General features: G+C 39.8%; 1 protein-coding gene across 1 annotated transcript; it reads right to left on the bottom strand.

Annotated features, from left to right (window-relative positions):
- Positions 1-1680: 1680 nt before the first annotated feature.
- Positions 1681-19179, bottom strand: LOC107678369 (opsin-5-like). Its single transcript, XM_016473606.1, has 7 exons — positions 19091-19179; positions 18705-18821; positions 15148-15345; positions 13708-13835; positions 5857-5995; positions 3777-3972; positions 1681-2273 (listed from the first exon to the last, which is right to left on the bottom strand). The coding sequence occupies exons 1-7, from the start codon at positions 19177-19179 to the stop codon at positions 1782-1784; spliced, it is 1359 nt and encodes a 452-aa protein (XP_016329092.1). The 3' UTR covers positions 1681-1781.
- Between the last annotated feature and the right edge of the window lie 206 nt (positions 19180-19385).

Genomic DNA, 19385 nt, shown 5'->3' on the forward strand with positions numbered 1-19385 from the left:
ATGATGTTAACCACATGGAAATTTTACTGTTTGTGGGCGGGCAAGTTGGCGACGTCGAACGTGGGCGGACATTATGCAAATGTGTTACTTTGTGACGTAGAGCCGTAACAGAATAAGATTCGAATTCCTGACGACTCGTTTAGGCGATTGCGAGCCGACTCTTTTTTTTTGATATACAATAACTTTATTTATCGGGCACTGTCGGCTTCACAGCTTTGCAGATAGTTTATGTTCACATACAGCTACATGACACACTGCATGAAAGGTAATATTCGAAAAGGCATAATAGGGGCACTTTAACCACTACAATATCAATTTTATATATATATATAATTTTTTTAATTTTTTTTTTTTGGACCAGATTATGTAGTTGCAAAATCTACCAGCAGGGGCAAATGTACACATGTTAACCGACCAGCCCTACACCGACGCCTTGGTTCAGACAAGCCTAATAGAATGTTCCATGTTTTCAAAACTTCCACTTTGCTAGACACACTCTATGTAATCTAATATTAAAAGTTGACATTAAAAAAAAGTAAAAGTTAGCTTTTAGGTCATTTTAAATACTGATAAATAATAATGCCAAGTTTGATCACTCATTCCACCATGTTTATAATTGCCACTAATGACTTAATCACAGCTTGACTTGATTTGAGTATTATTATTTTCATATATCATATGGAATGTATTTAATATTTTCCTTTAGGTTATTATGCACACAATTCTAAAGTGTAAATTAAGGGTTAGTGTTACAATTTGAACCTCACATAGCTGCATTACTGAGTATGCCTTTTAAAATAACATTGTGGCTAGAGGAATATCCATAATCCCTTGCACTTGGATCATTTAAATGTCCATGTTTGATCAAAACATGGGGAATTACAAAGATGTGTACATTAATTGTTATTTAGATTTAAATGTTGACAATATATGTAGTGTTTTCGAATGTTTTAAATTTTAGGTCACCATTATTGCGATTAATGTTCATTTTGCTTAGGTTTGTCCAGTTCTTTGAATATATCCATATTAACAACTGCTACGTAATTTTACGTTTATTAACTTTCAGGGCTAGACAGTTGTGAAAATGTTTTTCCTAAACTCACAATGTTATGGATGTAATGATAGATCTTTTTTGTTCTGTATTGTGACATACATTTGAGTATTCTGTCCATCTGTTGTTGTTTAGATGGAGGCAGATATAAATGTAAGCATTCGATTGAAGCAAAGGGTCAGGGTTTAAGTGAACAAAATGATTGGTAAAGTCTAGCATAGTCTGTTGTTTCACCAGAAGATTGAGGCATTTTCATTAACTGAGACCTTTTAATTAAAAAATTATGAGGTCCATATGCATGGATACATTCTTCACAGTAACATCAATAACATGCATTTAGAAAATGCATGTTATTATAATTTAAAGTTAGACTGATAGTTTATTCAACAAAATATTTAGTTAAAACAATTCTTAATGTTGTGTCCAAAGGAAGGTTGATTTAACTAAGTAGTAATGAGCAACCATCATACCTTTCAAAAATTTTTCTATTTAGGTACAATTAACTAGTTCTAGTTTTAATTAGGTACAACTAACTACTGAAGCTGAGAAAACTCCAAAATGCTTTGCAGCTGCTTTTGTTATTTTTCACAGTGAATGAATCACAAATGTCTTTTTTTTTTAACATACTTTCAGTAAAACAGCACAAGCTAGTCTGATAAAACTGCGGACAGCAACAGTTGCTACGGTAGGATTGGTCAGTAACCTTTTTAAGGTGGGACTTAGTGCAGGGTCAATTGTTTTGCATCTTCTCTGGCAGCTGTCTCACAGTCACCTCGCTGTAGGATGTACTGATCAGCACACGGGCAGTCCTTTGAGGTGGGGTCTGTTGACAATGAGGGCCCGCCTCTGTGCAATGAAGACAAGCCCCATGGCTGTCCACCAGGCCGTTGGAGAGTCGAGTGGAGTTGCTAGCATCCTTGTTGCAGCGTAGAGATGTTTGCCGTTGAAGATCCTTCTCACCAGGCACAGGGCTTCCTTTGCACGGGCTGGAACATATTCGTTTGCGAATCTGAGCGGTGTCCTTGCTCAGAGATTTACGAAAGTTAGGCTTGAATACCAGGTACACCACAGGGTTGTAGGTAGTGGAGGATTTGGCAAAGATAGCTGCGAATGCAAAGGCTATAGGGGGAACTGTACTGGGTTCCACAAATGCAGCCCACATTGCCACAACAGCGTAAGGGCTCCAGGCGGTCAGAAAACCAATGCACACCGCCACTGAGAGCTATGAGAGAAACAGAAAAAACTCATGAGAACATTTTCACACTTTCTGGAGAAAAGTAGTAAATGGGTCATTCTTCATTTGCAGTGGAAACAGTACTTTTCAACAGTAGAAATTAAGTCCCTCTGCAGTCATTAATTTTATCCCTTAAAACTCAAACAATCAAAAGCAGTGTTGGGGAAAGTTACTTTTAAAAGTAATGCATTACAATATTGCATTACTCCCTAAAAAATAAACTAATTACGTTACTTAGTTACTTTTTATGGAAAGTAATGCGTTATATTACTTTTGCGTTACTTTCGCATTACTTTTTAAATATGAGCAGGGCTTGATTGTTTTTAATATAAGAAGTTCTATTTATAGCAAATATAAAAGCCCTTTCACACCAGAAAGTGTAATGAATAAACCTCAGGCTGAAGCAAAAGTTAATTCACGTCTGTACAGTAGAACGCAGGAGAAGAAACTCTCTTCAGCAATAAAAAAACGAAGCACAATTGTTAGTTTATCTAAAGTCATTTTTGCTTATTAGTATGGTTGAACTGGATCATCAAAGGTCAGCAGCAAAGACATCAGTTAATAAAATGGGATTAGATACATTTGTGTTATTTAACATATTTAATTATTGCAGGTTTGCATCATATTCTGAGTTTGCATTTCACTGTTTTAATTCATTTTGATTAATACTAAATCTGTTTTTTGTAAGTGGGATGAATTAATGCACATTCACATTTAGTCTAGAACTACAGTAACATTATGTTCACACAGCGCACACAATTCCTCTGCACTTCCGAATTCTCCTAATATGGGGACAGGAGACTTGTCAGTCAATAAATGGGAAAACAAAGTAACTGGCATTACTTTTTTGAAAAAGTAACTCAGATATTTTCTTGTAAATTAAAAAAGTAATGCGTTACTTTACTAGTTACTTGACAAAAGTAATCTGATTACGTAACTCGCGTTACTTGTAATGAGTTACCTCCAACACTGATCAAAAGTGACGTGAAAATAATGCCTTCTTCCCTAAAATGGCATGGAAAAAACTCTACATTCTTACGAGAGAATTAAGAGGAAAAACAAATTACACAGGGTTGTCTACAAGTCCATGTACAGTATCAGAATGGTAATGCATTTTATGTATCACTCTCTCCAATGTTGGGCACATACAGGTAACAGTAATTAATATAATTATTCTTTGACTTGAAAACGTTATCAAACAGCTAATAATCCATTGCTAATGTTACATAAACCATGTTGCCATTTGTCATCTCAGACAGCTACTTTCTAAAAATCTGAAATAGGGGCTGTTTCATCCCACATTTTTGAGACTATTATTACTATTATTATTATTATTATTATTATTATTTTATTTCTAATTTTTTCATGGCCCCCTAGCACCCACTTGCGTCCTTCTTGTGTTTCCTGGAGCCCAGTCTGACAACATCTCTTTTAAATGACTCTGCATGTCATTGCACCCAGTCCTTAAGCACTGAGGTTTTGCACTCTCACCTTCACAATGAGGATATGTACATTTGTTGTCTTGGTCTGTGGCGACACATGTTGCTGTACTGCCTGCCGTGACCCTCTTACAGTGATGAGGATCAGAATGTAGGAGAGGAGGATGATGGCGAGAGGCAAGGCATAGCAGAAGAGGAAGAGGCAGATAATATAGGACATGGACAGAGTATCCTGGCTTGGTGCATACCTAAAAGATGAAAAGAGGACAGGACATATCAGTGGTGATGGTAATCAGGAGCACTGCTAGAGTTTCTGGGACCTCTGTACAGTTTATTTCCCTGGGCTAAAATCACTGATTGCTGATTGTCTGAATCGTCCCAACCGTTTTCCCCCCCAATATAGTGACCCTGATATGCCTTTGTTCATATGCCCAAATTGGTGGTATCTCAGGGCCACCTAAGTTTGTGAGTTTAAGGTCCATCCAGGGTGGATTTAAGCAAAATGTTTAAAGAGCCTAACCAAGAGGTTGATGAATCAAAACCATCCACTACTAGGACTTTTTTACTTATATACAGTAGATACTTAGTTTTTACTCAAAGCAAGGCTGCCACAGTCCTATCATAAACTGGCCATTGTTTAGCCAAACCTTACATATAAAAAGCAGCTCTTAATACAGGCCAAAAGTCAAGTTGTTTTGAAAATACCTGGGTATAGGATTTCTCCTAAGGCGAGGTCCCATAACTCAGAGGTTGATGGATCAAAACCATTCTTTGCTACAGTATGAATTCCTTGGTCCAGGTGTAAAACACAAAGCCTCTTAGTCCTAACACTATTGGAATACAGTACCAATCTAGTTTATTGTTTATCGACTTCAGTCTATGGGATCCATTTCTCAGAATGTTTTATATTTCTCCCTGTCTAACCAAAAACCCACTGATTTCATGATTAAACCACTTATGGATATGGGTCTATTCCACAGTCCAGATGTAAAACACAAAATCTCTTAGTCCTTAAACTATAGCAATGCTGCATGAATGTTCTGAGGAGCTGTTGAAGTACACTTTGATCTAGATCACTATGTTTGTTTCAAATACCATTCAAATGTCACTGAACCACCTGTCCAGGACCGAGAATTATTGGGGGCACATAAACCCCACCCCAGTGGCCGAATGGAAAAGGCACTGAGACAAGCCAGCAATTGTGGGTTCAAAGGCAGCGATATTCAAAAATAAAACCATAAAAAGAGTGGAGTAATTTTGTTAGAGTGCGCTCCATGTGATCTCAATAGAACATGCAGTGCATTCGATTACTTTAAGAAATGTGTCATTTTTGATGATAAAATACTTTCTCCTATCCCAGTTCATTTTGCAGCTATAAATAAACCATTTGTAGGCTGACTTTCCAAAGAGTGCAAAGTACAATGTAGCTCTGTGGCACTACAAAACTACCAAAGTGATCACATTTACTATTTTTCCTTGGCAGATGATAAAACAAATTCCAATATACTTGTACATATGGAGAGACCCGAGCCATATCTAAAGACCAGAATATCAGTCTCTAGACAGGAATAGGGACACTCAGAACACCAGAAAACACACACACACACACACACACACACACACACACACATGTTGTGTTTCCATGTTTTATGGGGACATTCCATAGACGTAATGGTTTTTATACTGTTCAAACTGTATGTGCTATTGCCCTACACCAACCCTACCCCTAAACCTACCCCTTACAGGAAACTTTGTGCATTTTTACTTTCTCAAAAAAACTAATTCTGTATGATTTATAAGCTTGTTTCCTCTTGGGGACCTCAAAAATGTCCCCAAAAGGTCAAAATTTACTAGTATTACTATCCTTGTGGGGACATTTGGTCCCCATAACGTGATAAATACCAGGTACACACACACACACACACACACACACACACACACAAACACTTAGAACAGCTGAACAACTGCAATGCCCAGACAATTACACAGAAAACCCTAGTATTCTGACAGTGAGCTGCAGTGCCGCTAATGGCATATAAATTACACACATCACCTTTAGGCTGACTTTTTGGCTTTGTCTGTTTTCCTGAGAATCTTTCAGTGCGTCCATTAACATCCTCCCAGGCACTTACCAGTCTATGCAGCATGCTGTCCCATAGGGTTCAGGGCCATAGTGACCCCAATTTGCCAAGGGACCCACAGCAAACACCATGGCATAGCACCACACCCCCACTATCATCAGACAGGCATGGGAGTAGGAGAATTTGTTACCTGTTAAAGGAAAGCAAATCATAGAAGTATTTATTTAGCACAAAGTACTGATCACTCTTAAATGTTTTATACTGTGCTGGAGAATATTACATACGAACTACTGATTAGAAACATAAAATGAAAACTGAAAAACACATTTTGAAAACACAAAACTTTTTCCATTTAGAAGCACACCACTTCATGTTGCCCCAATCCATTAATCTCCCATGTGCTTACGAGGGAAAGATTCTGTACCAAGAAATCTATGCTGTGCAGATGAGTTATCGATCAAACATCAATAATCCTTATTCCTTTATTCTTGCAATTTGTCAGAAGTACATGAACAATTTTTTTTGAAGGGAGGCCATAGAACATTGAAGTCATGAACAATAGGATGCTGTGGGCGTGACATTTTTTTAGACCAAAACTCATAAGCGAGTTCCCTTTCGAACTTTCTCTCACGTTGTGTATGGGGAAACTCCTGTTTACACTGATACTGAAGCCTGATTTGTTCATGTTTGTGTAGCTGCACAAACCAATGGCGCTCTAGCCCGCCAGAATGGGTGGAGCCGACCTCTATATAAGTCGGCTCAGAGCGTCATTTCATCAGAATATTCTCCTTCAGCGACGAGGATCATCTCTTTGCTGACGCTGGACTACGAAGCCGAAGAAGAAGGAAGAAGCTTAGCCTGCAGCTTGCCGCCGTCGAAGAGCCCCAGCAGAGGAAGAAGCCTTCCCCTGTGGCTATCCGGCGCACTAAGACAGCAAATTTCTGAGAAAATTTCCTAGCGATGTTGTTCAAAATGTCGCGCTGCGAGTGGGGCACGTGCAGGGCTTCCCGGAAGGACGCAGTGAGTGCGTCGCCCATCTGGGCAGCGCCCATGCAGAGACTGCGCACTCACTGAGACGGAATGTGCTCACTGAGAGCATGAGTCTTGCTCTTCTCCAGTCGCGAATCACCTTCAATGAAGGCAGCCCCGTCCTCGTTTCTCCTCTCTCAGCGAGCTCGGAGAAAGAAATGGTGAGACGCGGAGCTGAGCAACCAGGTTGTGTGATCGCATGCCGGCATAGAGCCCGCGTGTTCACTCTCCCCCACCACTTTGATCCGCCGGTGTACTTTACACGTAAGGATCAGCGCCCCTCATTACATCGAGTGACTCTATCCTTCTAGGCAGGTTGGAGTAAAATGCTATCACCAATGATTCTCTATTGCTGACAACTTCATTTGTGTGTGCGCCACTGAGGCTGTGCTCGCTGAGACAGGCTGCTTTCACTGCGAAAGCATGAGTCTGTCCCAGCTTCACTCGCGGATCGCTTTCTTCAATGAAGGCGACCCCTCCCCTCCCGTTTCTCCCTCTCAGCTGCCTCGGAAACTCACGGTGTTGAGCGACCAGGATTGAGTGATTCACGCCGGCACAGATCCCGCGTGCTTCACTCTCCACGCAGCTCTTTGACCTGCTGGTGTGTTTTACATGTAAAGATTAGCAGCCCTCGTCTGCTTCGAGCGGTTCGATCTTTTTTGACGGATCAAATGAGAATGCTGTCACCAATGATTCTATATCGCTGACAGCTTCAGTTTTGAGTGTGCCGCTCGCCTGGGCCACGCCCACGCTGGGGCTGCGCTTACTGAGACAGATCGCTCTCACGATGAGAATGTATATCTCGCTCTGCTTCGCTCGCGGTTCGCCTTTTTCAATGAAGGCGGCCCCGTCCCTCCCATGCTCACGTTCTCCCCTCCCAGTTGCCTTGGAGGATGAAACTGTGAAGTCGCGGGGCTGAGAAATAGGTCTGGAGTGATTTCACTCCGGCATAGGTCCCGCGTGCTTCACTCTTCCTACAACACACTGATCCGGCAGTGTGTTTTACGCGTGAGGATTAGCACCCCTCGTCTGCATCGAGCGGTTTTATCCTTTTAGGCATATCTAAAGATGAACGCAGCATAGACTGGGCCACGCCAAGGCTGCGCTCACGGGGGCTGACTGCTCTCACTGAGAGAGCATTAACCTAGCGAAGCACTTTTGAGAGGAAAAGGAAGAATCAGTTCTCGCTGAGGCTGGGATCCCCTCTAAGAAAGCTTGCGCTCGCTCTCCATCCCTCCGTTCAACACTGAGTGATGGAAGTATTATTCAAGCTGGGCACGTCCTTCAAGTTCAGTGCATGCCCAAGCAAACTACCGCTGACAGCAGAGATATACAAAAGATCATTTCTCCTCTCCTCACTCTCATAAATACAAGTTCCCCGCCCTTGTACGGCAAACTTCCATTCGTAAAATTAGAACCTCTTGCCACCCGGTTCAAGGCTTGGGCAGCCATTCCCGGTGTTTCAAGTTGGGTTCTAAATACGATAAAACGAGGTTACTCGCTCCAGTTCGCTCGCAGGCCACCTCGTTTCAGAGGTATTATTCACACTTTGGTACAGAACAACGAAGCTCATGTTCTTCGGTCTGAAGTACAAACATTGCTTTCAAAAGGTGCCGTGGAAGCAGTACCTCTAGCAAACAGCAAGTCAGGCTTTTCAGCCGCTACTTCCTTGTGCCGAAGAAGGACAGCGGGCACAGATTTATTCTAGATCTCAGACTTCTGAATAGCTCTCTTATCAGACGGCCATTCAGGATGTTAACTTTGAAACAGATCCTCGCGCAGGTTTGTCCCGAGGACTGGTTTCTGACAGTGGATCTGAAAGATGCATACTTTCACATCCACATAACCCCCCGCCACAGACCGTTCTTGAGATTCGAGGGAGTGGCCTATCAGTACACAGTCCTACTGGACTGTCTCTGGCCCCTCGCACTTTTATGAAGTGCATCGACGCGGCTTTTTCCCCTCTGAGACAGATCAGAATCCGCATCCTCAATTACCTCGACGACTGGCTGGTTTTAGCCAGATCAGAACGGGAGCTAATCGCACACAGATCGCTGCTGATAAGCCATCTGGAGAGCCTCGGGTTGAAAATCAACTCGCACAAGAGTCAATTGTCTCCCAGAGAGTGAGCAGTCTTTCTGGGGACTGTTATAGACTCTGCCCAGATGCGGGCATGGCTTACGCCGGAACGGTCCCTGACTATTCAGTGACTGGCGGCATCTTTCAAGCCAGGAACTTCGGGTCCCCTCAGGAGTTTCCAGAGGACGCTCGTCCTAATGGCAGCCACCTCCTCTGTGATTCCTCTAGGCCTGCTTCACATGCGCCCTCACCAATTTTGGCTCAAAGCCCATGTTCCGTCCCACACCTGGCACCTGGGTCGGTTTAATGTCAGGGTAACCCATCACTGTATCAGAGCTGTGGCTCTGATCAAAAGGGATGCAGTCATATTCCGTTCAGTTTGATTGACTTGTTTCTGGTTCCTGTCTGCTGTGCTGCTGAGTGGTTTGTGATTGTAGCTCTGTGAAGCTTTGTTTTTCTGTTGGAATCTCTCTTACTATCACTTTCTGTTGTTTAAACGGCTAAAATAGAACTTAATTCTCACCATATTTCTGATATTATCTATCAAACTAATTTGATATTGTTTGATTTTTAATCTAAACCTCGAGTGCAGCACATTAGCATTCTGTTAGTCTGTTAGCTTGTCATTTGTGCCTACCATTTATTTTCTCTCTCTCTCTCTCTCGCTCCGTTTTTCACAAGTTCATCAAACAAATGTGGTAAGTCAGAATCATTCAAGAATCTTGGTGAGTAAAGGCTTCTCATGTTATTGTCACTTGCACTGCTTGCCACATGTATAGTGCAGCCTTCTCTTTTAGCACGCGAGGGATTCACATGCGATAAATGCAGGGAAATAGTTAGGCTGACAGAGAAGATTTCAGAACTAGAGACACGCATCCAAACTTTAATTGAGGATAGTAAGAATGTGAGGGCCTTAGATACGGCTTTGGATGTGACTAGCTTAGTGAGTCTCGTACATTGTTCGGTTCCAGTTGCAGAGTGACTGAGGCGGCATAGTCGCGGGACAAAACATGGCTCTTCTGTTCTGATTAAAACATTAAACAGGTTCTCCCCACTCAGTGACGCACCCACTGAGAAACCTGTTGAAAGAGCACTAGTTATTGGCGATTGTATTGCACGGAACGTGAAAATAGAGACACCAGCCACCATAGTCCAATGTTTACCGGGAGCCAGAGCGCCTGACATCTTGGCAAATTTAAAAGTCCCCTCCCTGCTTACTGTGTTGACGAGATACATAGCAGACTGTTGTCACTCAATGGCTGGATGTCTAAGTGGTGTCCGCAGAAAAACATAAATTTCATAGACAATTGGACGAGTTTTTGGGGCAGACCTGACCTGTTGAAAAGAGATGGTCTTCATCCCTCCAGGGGTGGTGCCGCTATTCTCTCTAGAAATATGGCACATAGTCTTAGAGTTTGTACTTGACTAACTGAGGCTCAGGTCAGGAAGCAGACAAACTGGCTAAACCGACCGTGTGCTAGCTGCCTCATGTCACAGAAGTCAGTTAATTCTCAGCACATATAGACTCTTTCACCTAGACGTCACACAATAGAGACTGTGCCTGTTCCTCAAACTAGCAAATACAAACGCCTCCAAACGATTTAACTGCTCTCTCCTGAAGAGGACTCAAAATCCCTGCGATAAATAACATGTTTTTAAAAATATATGGGCTAATATGGACTGTTATATATGGTTTAAAACATGCTTTGATATAAAAAAATATATATTATAAATAAAACATAGCCTATAATATTGTCAGACTTTTGGACCCGTTTTGCCTCTGTAGTTCTTCCTGTGTTTTCCTTTTATGGTCTTTTTCCTGTTCTTGTTTAGTTTGATTACTTGTTGGATGTTGTGTGTTTCCCCTGTTCCTGTTGTGGATTTACCCCTGTGATTCAAGTAATTAAGACTGTTGAACGTTTCTCTGCGTCTCCATCGTTCCTCCCACAGCAAATCGTGACAGAAGACCCTCCATGTGTCCAACCTCCGTTTTAGTTTCCTGTTTTCTCTTAGTGTTTTTGTTTCCATTGTGTTTCCCTTCATGGATGCCCTCTTTCGCTGGAGCAGGGGGAGAGATCTCTCGAGGACCATACAAGACTGTTCTGGCTGTTAGCTAGCACCACCAGATACCCGGACGATGTGCTCTGCTCATTCTATGACGCAAGCTTGAACACCGCGAGCGGAGCGCCGTCATCCGAAGATGGTCCTCCAGAGGATTTCGCCACATTTGTGGAGTGGATTCTGGCGAGAAACGGATCGCCTCTCACCGCCTCTCCCAAGGATGATCTCGCCAGATCCACTCCTGACCCAGAGCCCAGCCCACCATCTCCCCACGGTGCAGACCATCAGCCCGACCCCACCAATGACGGAGAGCCCTCCTGCATAATCAGCATACATTTTTCCTGTTTAACACTGTAAAGCTGCTTTGACACAATCAGTATTGTATAAAGCGCTAGATGAATGTGACTTGACTCGATATGCGGTCTGTGGTTAACACAAGCTCAAGATATTTTTATGTTTTATTCTACACTGTAAAATACATCAGTAATAGCCCATTGTCTTGAAAAAGGCGGTTTCTAACAAGTGTCTAAATGGGATTACAGGGGTTGTTGGGTACTTTAAATGCCATCACACCAAACAGATAAACTCATCTACTCACTAGTCCGCTTTCACAGCCTTGTTGTGTGTATAATCACACTCTTGCAAACTACTCAAACTCAAACTTTCAGCAAAAATGTTTTTTAAAATAAAGACTGAAAGAGTTGTTGGAAGCTACATTTAGCTTTTTACTTCTTCCGATTGTATTTAGCCCTCAAAATTCATAAAAGTTGTGTTCATTTGTGACAACTATCATGATGAACAAAACGTTTCTGTAATAATCAAAAAGCCAATGGAAAAATCAAGGTTTGGTCAAGGGAACCAGGGTGATGCTAACTTCCGGTTTGGCCTACAAAAGTACATCACTGCAGCACTATATATGACCCTGGACCACAAAACCAGTCTTAAGTCGCTGGAGTATATTTGTAGCAATAACTAAAAAAACATTGTATGGGTCAAAATTATTGTTTTTTCTTTTATGCCAAAAATCATTAGGACATTAAGTAAAGATCATGTTCCATGAAGATATTTGTAAATTTCCTACTGTAAATATATCAAAACTTAATTTTTGATTAGTAATATGCATTGCCAAGAACTTAATTTGGACAACTTTAAATGTGATTTAGATTTTTTTGCACCCTCAGATTCCAGATTTTCAAATAGTTGTATCCCGGCCAAATATTGTCCAATGCAAAGCTTATTTATTCAGCTTTCAGATGATGTACAAATCTCAATTTTGAAAAATTGACCCTTATGACTGGTTTTGTGGTCCAGGGTCACATATAGGGTTTGCCCTTGTCAAATGAGTCCAAGCAAGACCTCAAAGCAATTCAGTTGACTGAAAGACCTTTTAATAGGAACCTTGTTCTAAGCCTGATTAGAAACCCTAAAAGTTAGATTTATGATATATGCTGTCATATGTAAATATGACCATTAATGTCCTATAAAAATTCTCATCTAATGGTAAATCACTATATATTGCGATATTAAACATTTCTTTCTTTTCTCCTTTTTTTTTTTAAATTTCAGCAAACTACACTAGCATATTTCTAGCTTAAGTCTATACTCTACAAGTCAATTACCCTACAATCTTCATGCATTTGATTAGACATTACAAACCAGGATTTTACACGGACCCATTTAATTGAATGGACCCTGCTGTTTATGACACCATAGCCAGAATGTAAAATATAAAGAATGTAAAAATACTGTTTCGCTTATGAAATCCTCAGATAAGCATAGATGGTAGTATGCAGGCTGCGTACTTATTGGTGCGTCAGCTGAGCAATTACCATTGAGATGAATGGGAATGCTTACGCACTCCTTGGTTACCCTCAAGGGCCGGTTCACACAGAATGTGTTTTTGCTTTGAAAAACGTGTGATGTGAGCAATGGAATGGGAAAAAATGCAAGGTCTTGATACATTTTTTTAAAAAGCTGTACTTTTTCGGACTTAAACACCACATTTTTAGAACGCTGTGTCGTGTGCGAGATGCTCCAAAAAGACGCGAGACGTGAGCGCAGCAGTCAAACATGTCTGTCTAGTGCAAGCTTAGATGGAAAATGGAAAAGTAGCACGGTGAAATGGAAAAACGTGTTCTGTGTGAACAGCCCCCAACACTGCTTACATAAACTATAATGTACTATATTACTCTATAATTATGGCATCTATCAGGTGCAGAGCTAAAGATTCACAACCTATCTGGCAACATGTCCTTTAAAATAAGGCTTTAACTGCATCCCAAATATGTTTGCTTCTCTTCCACCTACAGAATCCATCTGTTCACCTGCTGTCCTCCTTGCCATCTAAATCTCTGTTCTCAAACTCACCCACATGCCGTTAATCTACTCCATCTAAATTGTCTCCTCTCTCCCACACACCCCTTCATCTTTTTAACAGTCAGTCAAAAGTTGAAACTGACAAAACTAATGAACTCTAATGAGGCCAACTGCTCCTGTCCATACGTGGGAGTATTGACCAAAAGCCAAATGAACAAGGGGCATCTAGAGCCTGATAAAAGCTAGAATATCCAATAATGACACTGAAAGCTATAAGGTAATGAATTTTCCTTTGGGGTGCATCACGACAGGACAGAAGGGATTCGTGGAGCTGCAACCGATTCCTAATTAAGATATGGATGAGGGCCAGGGAGGAAGATAAATGTATTTGGTGTGAAAGGTGTCGAGGAAGAATACCATAGTTTGGGAAGCAGACTTTGAGGCAGCAGACGGACGACAGAGCGGTGAGATTTGTCAGGCTGCATAAGCCGAAGAGGACGCCACATACAGCATAGCATAAACATGTCAGCTCTCCGAACAGCCACCTGAGAGAATGAGAGAGAAGCAAGTAAAGAAAGCAATGAACAATGATTTCTGGGTTTCAATATAATCATCATTACATTACAAATGTGGCACAGAAGCCAGATCTGAAATGGTTGAAAAATGTTGCCACAGAGTTTTGAATTTGACATTTAAACAGGAATAACATGGAAAACAATGAATCACATGCACATTGTTATGGAAGCCAGTTAAAAATTTAATAATCAAATCAAGTGAATAATTAGTCATTAAAACTTAATATTTTCATAATTTTGACTATTTTTCATAATTACATTTTTTATCTCACAACGTGACTTTTTTACATTTGAAATGAGTTTTTCTTGTAATTATTTTTTTTTGTTGAAATTGTGAAATCTCATAACTATAAATTTATTTATGTAATTGAGATTTTGTCTCACAATAAGATTTTGTCTTACATTTGTGACTGTATATCTCACAGTTGATACTTTATTTCTCATATTTGCTCGTTTATTTCTAGTTATTGCAATTTTATATCATGCAAAGTGATTGTGTCTTAGTTTTGACTGTATATCTCACAACTGCTACTTTATTTTTTGCTACTTAATTTTTTTGTAGATCACATTTGCAACTATTTCTTGTAAATGTAATTTTATATCACAATATAATTTTGAATCTCGATTACCATTTTATTTCTTGTGATTTTATGTCTTACAGTTGTGACTGTATTTCTCACAATTGCCACTTTAATTGCAACTTTGATTTTCATAATTATTATTTTATATCTCAAAATATAATGTTGTATTTCACAGTTGCCACTTTATCTTTGTGATTGCGATTTTATATCTCACTATGTGATTTTTTTTCTAATTGCAACTTTATATTTTGTAATTGTGACTTATTTCTGTCAATTTATACAACAATTGATCTCCCAATGAGACTTACTTTTCTTATTTTAAACTTTATCTCAATTATTACTTGTTTTATTTTTACTCTTGAGACTGAAAAAGGCTTCCATACATTGTTGATTCTAGTACTAGAACAAAAAACAAGACTAATTCTGATTGTCATGAAAACAGCAAAGTCTAACGCTGCGTCTCAACCATCTGCAGCATGATAAAATGTCAAGCTGCTGTATTTTTGGTTGCTAGTAGGTGTTCCTACTCAACTGCATTATCCAGCTGTATAAAGTTTGTCACATTGTGGCACAGTGTTAGGCAGTACTACTGCAGCTTTGGTCCTGTGTCAATGAAATGGAGCATCAGAGCTGCTTTAGACATTGTCTCTGATATGGGGGTGGGAATATTTTAGCACAGACTTCTTATGGCATCTGCCTACTTGTGAGCAAAGGCTGATGGAATCGCCAAGGGAAAGAGAGTAACTGTCATCCCAAGGTCACTAATAGATAAATTTATGATGAAGAATTCTGCCGGCTTGAGAGATGATCTCTTACGATACGCAACAAGGAGCAGGATGCCATTTCCCAAGAGTGACAGAATACCTAAAAAGAGAAAAAAAAAATTTGGTGAATAGTCACTAACGCAAGCACTTTTTTTGTGTTTTTCCTTGTTCTAACTCCCTGCAACCCCTATTTTACAGTTTTGTTATTGCTCTGACAGCTTGGCAAGACCTGAAACGGCTATGATTTATTCGGACACTTTACGATTTGAAGTCACTCTTTAAACTGCCATATGTCCTCGTGCTCCACTTGCCAATGACCTCTGAAGTTTTGTTCTAACATCCCTCAAGACTTTAACATTTACAATACAGTATTGCCGTATCTCAAGAATCAAAATTTGGATAAAAACATACCTAATGCATAAATACAAGTTTATGATTGGCACACAATCATGTAACAAACTTAAAACTTAAATTTAAGGAAGTGGAATGAAACACGGCTATTTAGTTTGGTTTTTAGAATGGTGGTTTTAGATTTATGATTTGGATTTATTATTGTTCAGTTCATCAAGTGCATAACCTCACATCCTTGTGGTAAGTTTTATAATGCTTATTTAACATTATTTTCCAGGCAATGATGTAAAGCAATTAAACCTTAAATACCTTGGGGTGTTTCATGCAATTGCATCCTATTCAGAAAATTCAAGGTCAGCATCAAGTGCAAATCAAAGATAACAATTCTAGGAATTAGCAGTTCAGCAACAATAATAGAGGCCATGGCAATTGACCTATTAGAAGATACTGAGAGCCATAATTCAATGCCAGGTATCAAAACTATAAGAAAGACAGGCATCTTACAGAATGTAAGTTTAAAAAGAATGTTCATGTGCATTTTAAAGAGGAAAGATTAACTATAAAAGGAAATTGTTAAATAGTATAGGAAAAAAGTAACGATGCATAGAAATTTTAGAATTTAAGAAAAATTCTTTTTTAGAAATCTTTTTTTATTGCATGTCTGAAATATCCCAATAAATATCTAAATAAATATGTTAAATAGGTTTTAGTTTAATGAATAAAGTGTTGCATGCTTACAAAAGCTAGATGTTTTCTCATTTTTCCTCAAGTCAATTATTCACATATAAAGTGGCTGAACAATAAATTTTGCATTTAATGAATAATCATTCAAAAGAAATAATCAAATGTATTACACTGAATTACATTCAACAGTGTATCTTTCCATTCCTCTCTACTTACAGTAAATGCATTCTGGATTAAATGAAACCCATAGCCTATGCCGACACTCAGCATTGCAGCATAATATATTAACAAGCTCTTTAATTTTTCTTCATTTACATTTTGTCTGATTTATGTGTTGTTTTATTTGTTGTTACTTTTAGTACCTAGTACTTTTTACTTAAAAACTGTTTGTTGACTTTCACCATTGCTGACCTAAACTACAACAGTATTGCATCTCACTATAGTCCTTCTAAACCATAATGAAATAATTTCTGCTGCAATATAATCTGACTGATTCATATGTCCTCATCAACAGAATATGTAATACATTTTAAATTTAGGATGAGTTATGATAAATTCTACTCTAAATCACCACAATGTAAAATCAACATCAATGCTCTGGCATTCACTGGCATGTCAAATTTGACCTCTTCCTATGAACTCAAATAACAAGTTCCGTAAACATATTTTAAAACGTGTCAAGGAACAATTGCACATTAAAAAGAATGGGTGTGCGTAATGTCAACAGAGCAGAAAAAAATGAAGTAAATAGGTTAACAGTGCATTATCTTTTACAGTGCAATGAATTCGTCAGAGAAATTAAATATTTCCTTTCAGCAAATTATTTATTAGCAAACAAGAAATTTTAATTTGGCACAATTTCATTTGTACTTATTGTTGATATGAAGTGAATTGTGTAATCTTTGCCTCTGGCAAAGCAGAGACATTGGATTTGTGTAATAGTTTAAAATCACTTCAGTAAAAAAAGATGAGTTCCTAATATCACACAGCAAGTAACAACAACAAAAAGGGCATAAATTAAGTCATACAATAATCCCAAAAGGTTAAGGTTAAACCTGACCGACAGTGGTAACAAAAGCAAATGTGGGCTAAAAATACATTTGCTGAAGCAACTATGTAATTTTAGTTTGCTTGTATGAGGCTTTGAGCTCTTTTGTTGAGTGTTGTGACTCATGTTTCACAGGACTCGTACCAGGTGAGCCACCAAGCAAGTTTACTATGTCAAAAAAGCCATCCATATGGTCAGTACTGGGTATTAAATGATTACATGTAATTGTAGTGAACAGCACATTCCAGGGCCCAGTTTATGGCGGGGCCCCTCTCTGACCATGACAGTGGACAAAGGTTTGCTACATTTTGATTGAATCTTGGTGGACTAACATAAGCAAACTGTCCAACACCATCAGATAAAGATGCTATGACAACAACCAGACACCTCTTAGAGGGCAAAAAAGATGATCTCTGGTACCAAGCCCGGGAAGGATAGGACTTCTCATTGGTCAAAATCCGAGGTCCTGACTCTCTGTGGTCATTAAAAATCCCATGATGTCTTTCGAAAAGAGTAGAGGTGTGACCTCGGCATCCTGGCCAAATTTGCCCATTGGCCTCTGATCATCATGGCCTCCTAACAATCCCCATATCTGCTAATTGGCTTCATCACTCTGTCTCCTCTCCACCAATAAGCTGGTGTGTGGTGGGCGTTCTGGCGCACTATGGCTGCCGTCGCATCATCCAGGTGGATGCTGCACACTTGGTGGTGGATGAGGAGATACCCCCTGACAATGTAAAGCGCTTTGAGTGCCTAGAAAAGCGCTATATAAATGTAATGAATTAAAAATGCAGTTTCTGCCCTTCACCCACCTGATCCCTAAGATTTTGGCTTGTGACCACCATAAAAATTCCTTAGGACCTCCAGGATGCCATCCAAATACATTCATAACTATGCTTTCAAACCTTAAAACTGATGCAATCTACAACACAGCCATCTTATGCTTATTCAGAGAAATAAGTATTCTCAGTGACAGTGATTTGTAGTGCAACATCTTAAACAAACTTAGCTGTTAATGGACGTGAATGTATGCATGACAGTTCGATCTATTTCCATCATGTTTGGATTTCATGCGTTCATAACATTGCCAAAGGTATTCTGGTTGTGGTTTGGTAAGTGAGAAATGCACTGGTAAAACTTTAGTGACACTTTTCTAACTTTGTTTTTGGACTATGCAAATAAGTTCCACTGGAGGAAAGAAGGGTGGGCCACACTGTGTCCCCCGCTCTGATGGAAATGGCCAATCACAGCATGGAAATGGAGAAGTGACAAATTGCAATCTTCTCCTCATTGGAAAGGGATAAAGGTACCCTTCCAAAAGATCTTCCTCCTCGTTCTGAGTCTCCGGCTTGTCAAAGGGAAGAGACATTAACAGATACACAGTTCCGAGTCTGCTTAGAGAGACACTAACAAATCACCAATGTTCTGATCCTCTGGCTCATGAAGGAAGAGGCAATAACAGATAACAAGTCCTGAGTCTTCAGCTTTTGAGGCAGCAACAGATATGACTACGTTCTGAGCCTCCAGCCTGTGAGGAAAGAGATATTCTATGTTCAGAGTCTTTGTCCAGCGAGACAACAACAGATGCAGCACGTCCTGAGTCTCCATCCTAGAGAGACAATGCGGATTGACAAAGTTCTGAGTCTCTAGCCCAGAGAGGCAGAAAACATACAGACATTTGCAACAAGGTTAAGCTCTGGCGAGCAAACCTTCACTTCAAGGTACTTTCGGCTGTGTGTTCCAGGCTAAGGACCTTCTGCACCTACTTCAGGGCCACGTCTGCATTCCAAAATTCACGACCCTTTGGTGCTCCAGGAGATCAGCATCCCACAGTGCTTCATGTTCAAGGCTGTTGAAACAGATTCCTCCTCCTTTCCCCACTGCATTGTTACCAGCACAACCAATGAAAGAAGTCACCGCCACCAGACTGCTCACTCGACCACAGAGAACGTATATATCACTTATCCAAACCTCTTCCAGAGACCTTGGCACTGTTTTTATATTATCAGTATATTATTTTCTAGTTTACATTAGTTCAGTCAGGACCTTTTAAGTCAAAAGTTAATAATAATAATGTAAATAAATACTAAAG

Source organism: Sinocyclocheilus anshuiensis, unplaced genomic scaffold, assembly GCF_001515605.1.
Source record: "Sinocyclocheilus anshuiensis isolate Anshui unplaced genomic scaffold, SAMN03320099.WGS_v1.1 scaffold112, whole genome shotgun sequence".
NCBI lineage: Eukaryota > Metazoa > Chordata > Actinopteri > Cypriniformes > Cyprinidae > Sinocyclocheilus > Sinocyclocheilus anshuiensis.

What these genes read in the sequence shown, in the direction of transcription:
- LOC107678369 (XM_016473606.1), bottom strand. Translation starts at nt 19,179, where the DNA reads ATGCAGTGGGGAAAGGAGGAGGAATCTGTTTCAACAGCCTTGAACATG. An exon ending in ACAGCATGCTGCATAGACTG is followed by an intron (nt 3,973 to 5,856) that starts GTAAGTGCCTGG and finishes TTCATCTTTTAG; the next exon opens with GTATGCACCAAGCCAGGATA. An exon ending in TACATATCCTCATTGTGAAG is followed by an intron (nt 2,274 to 3,776) that starts GTGAGAGTGCAA and finishes TTTCTCTCATAG; the next exon opens with CTCTCAGTGGCGGTGTGCAT.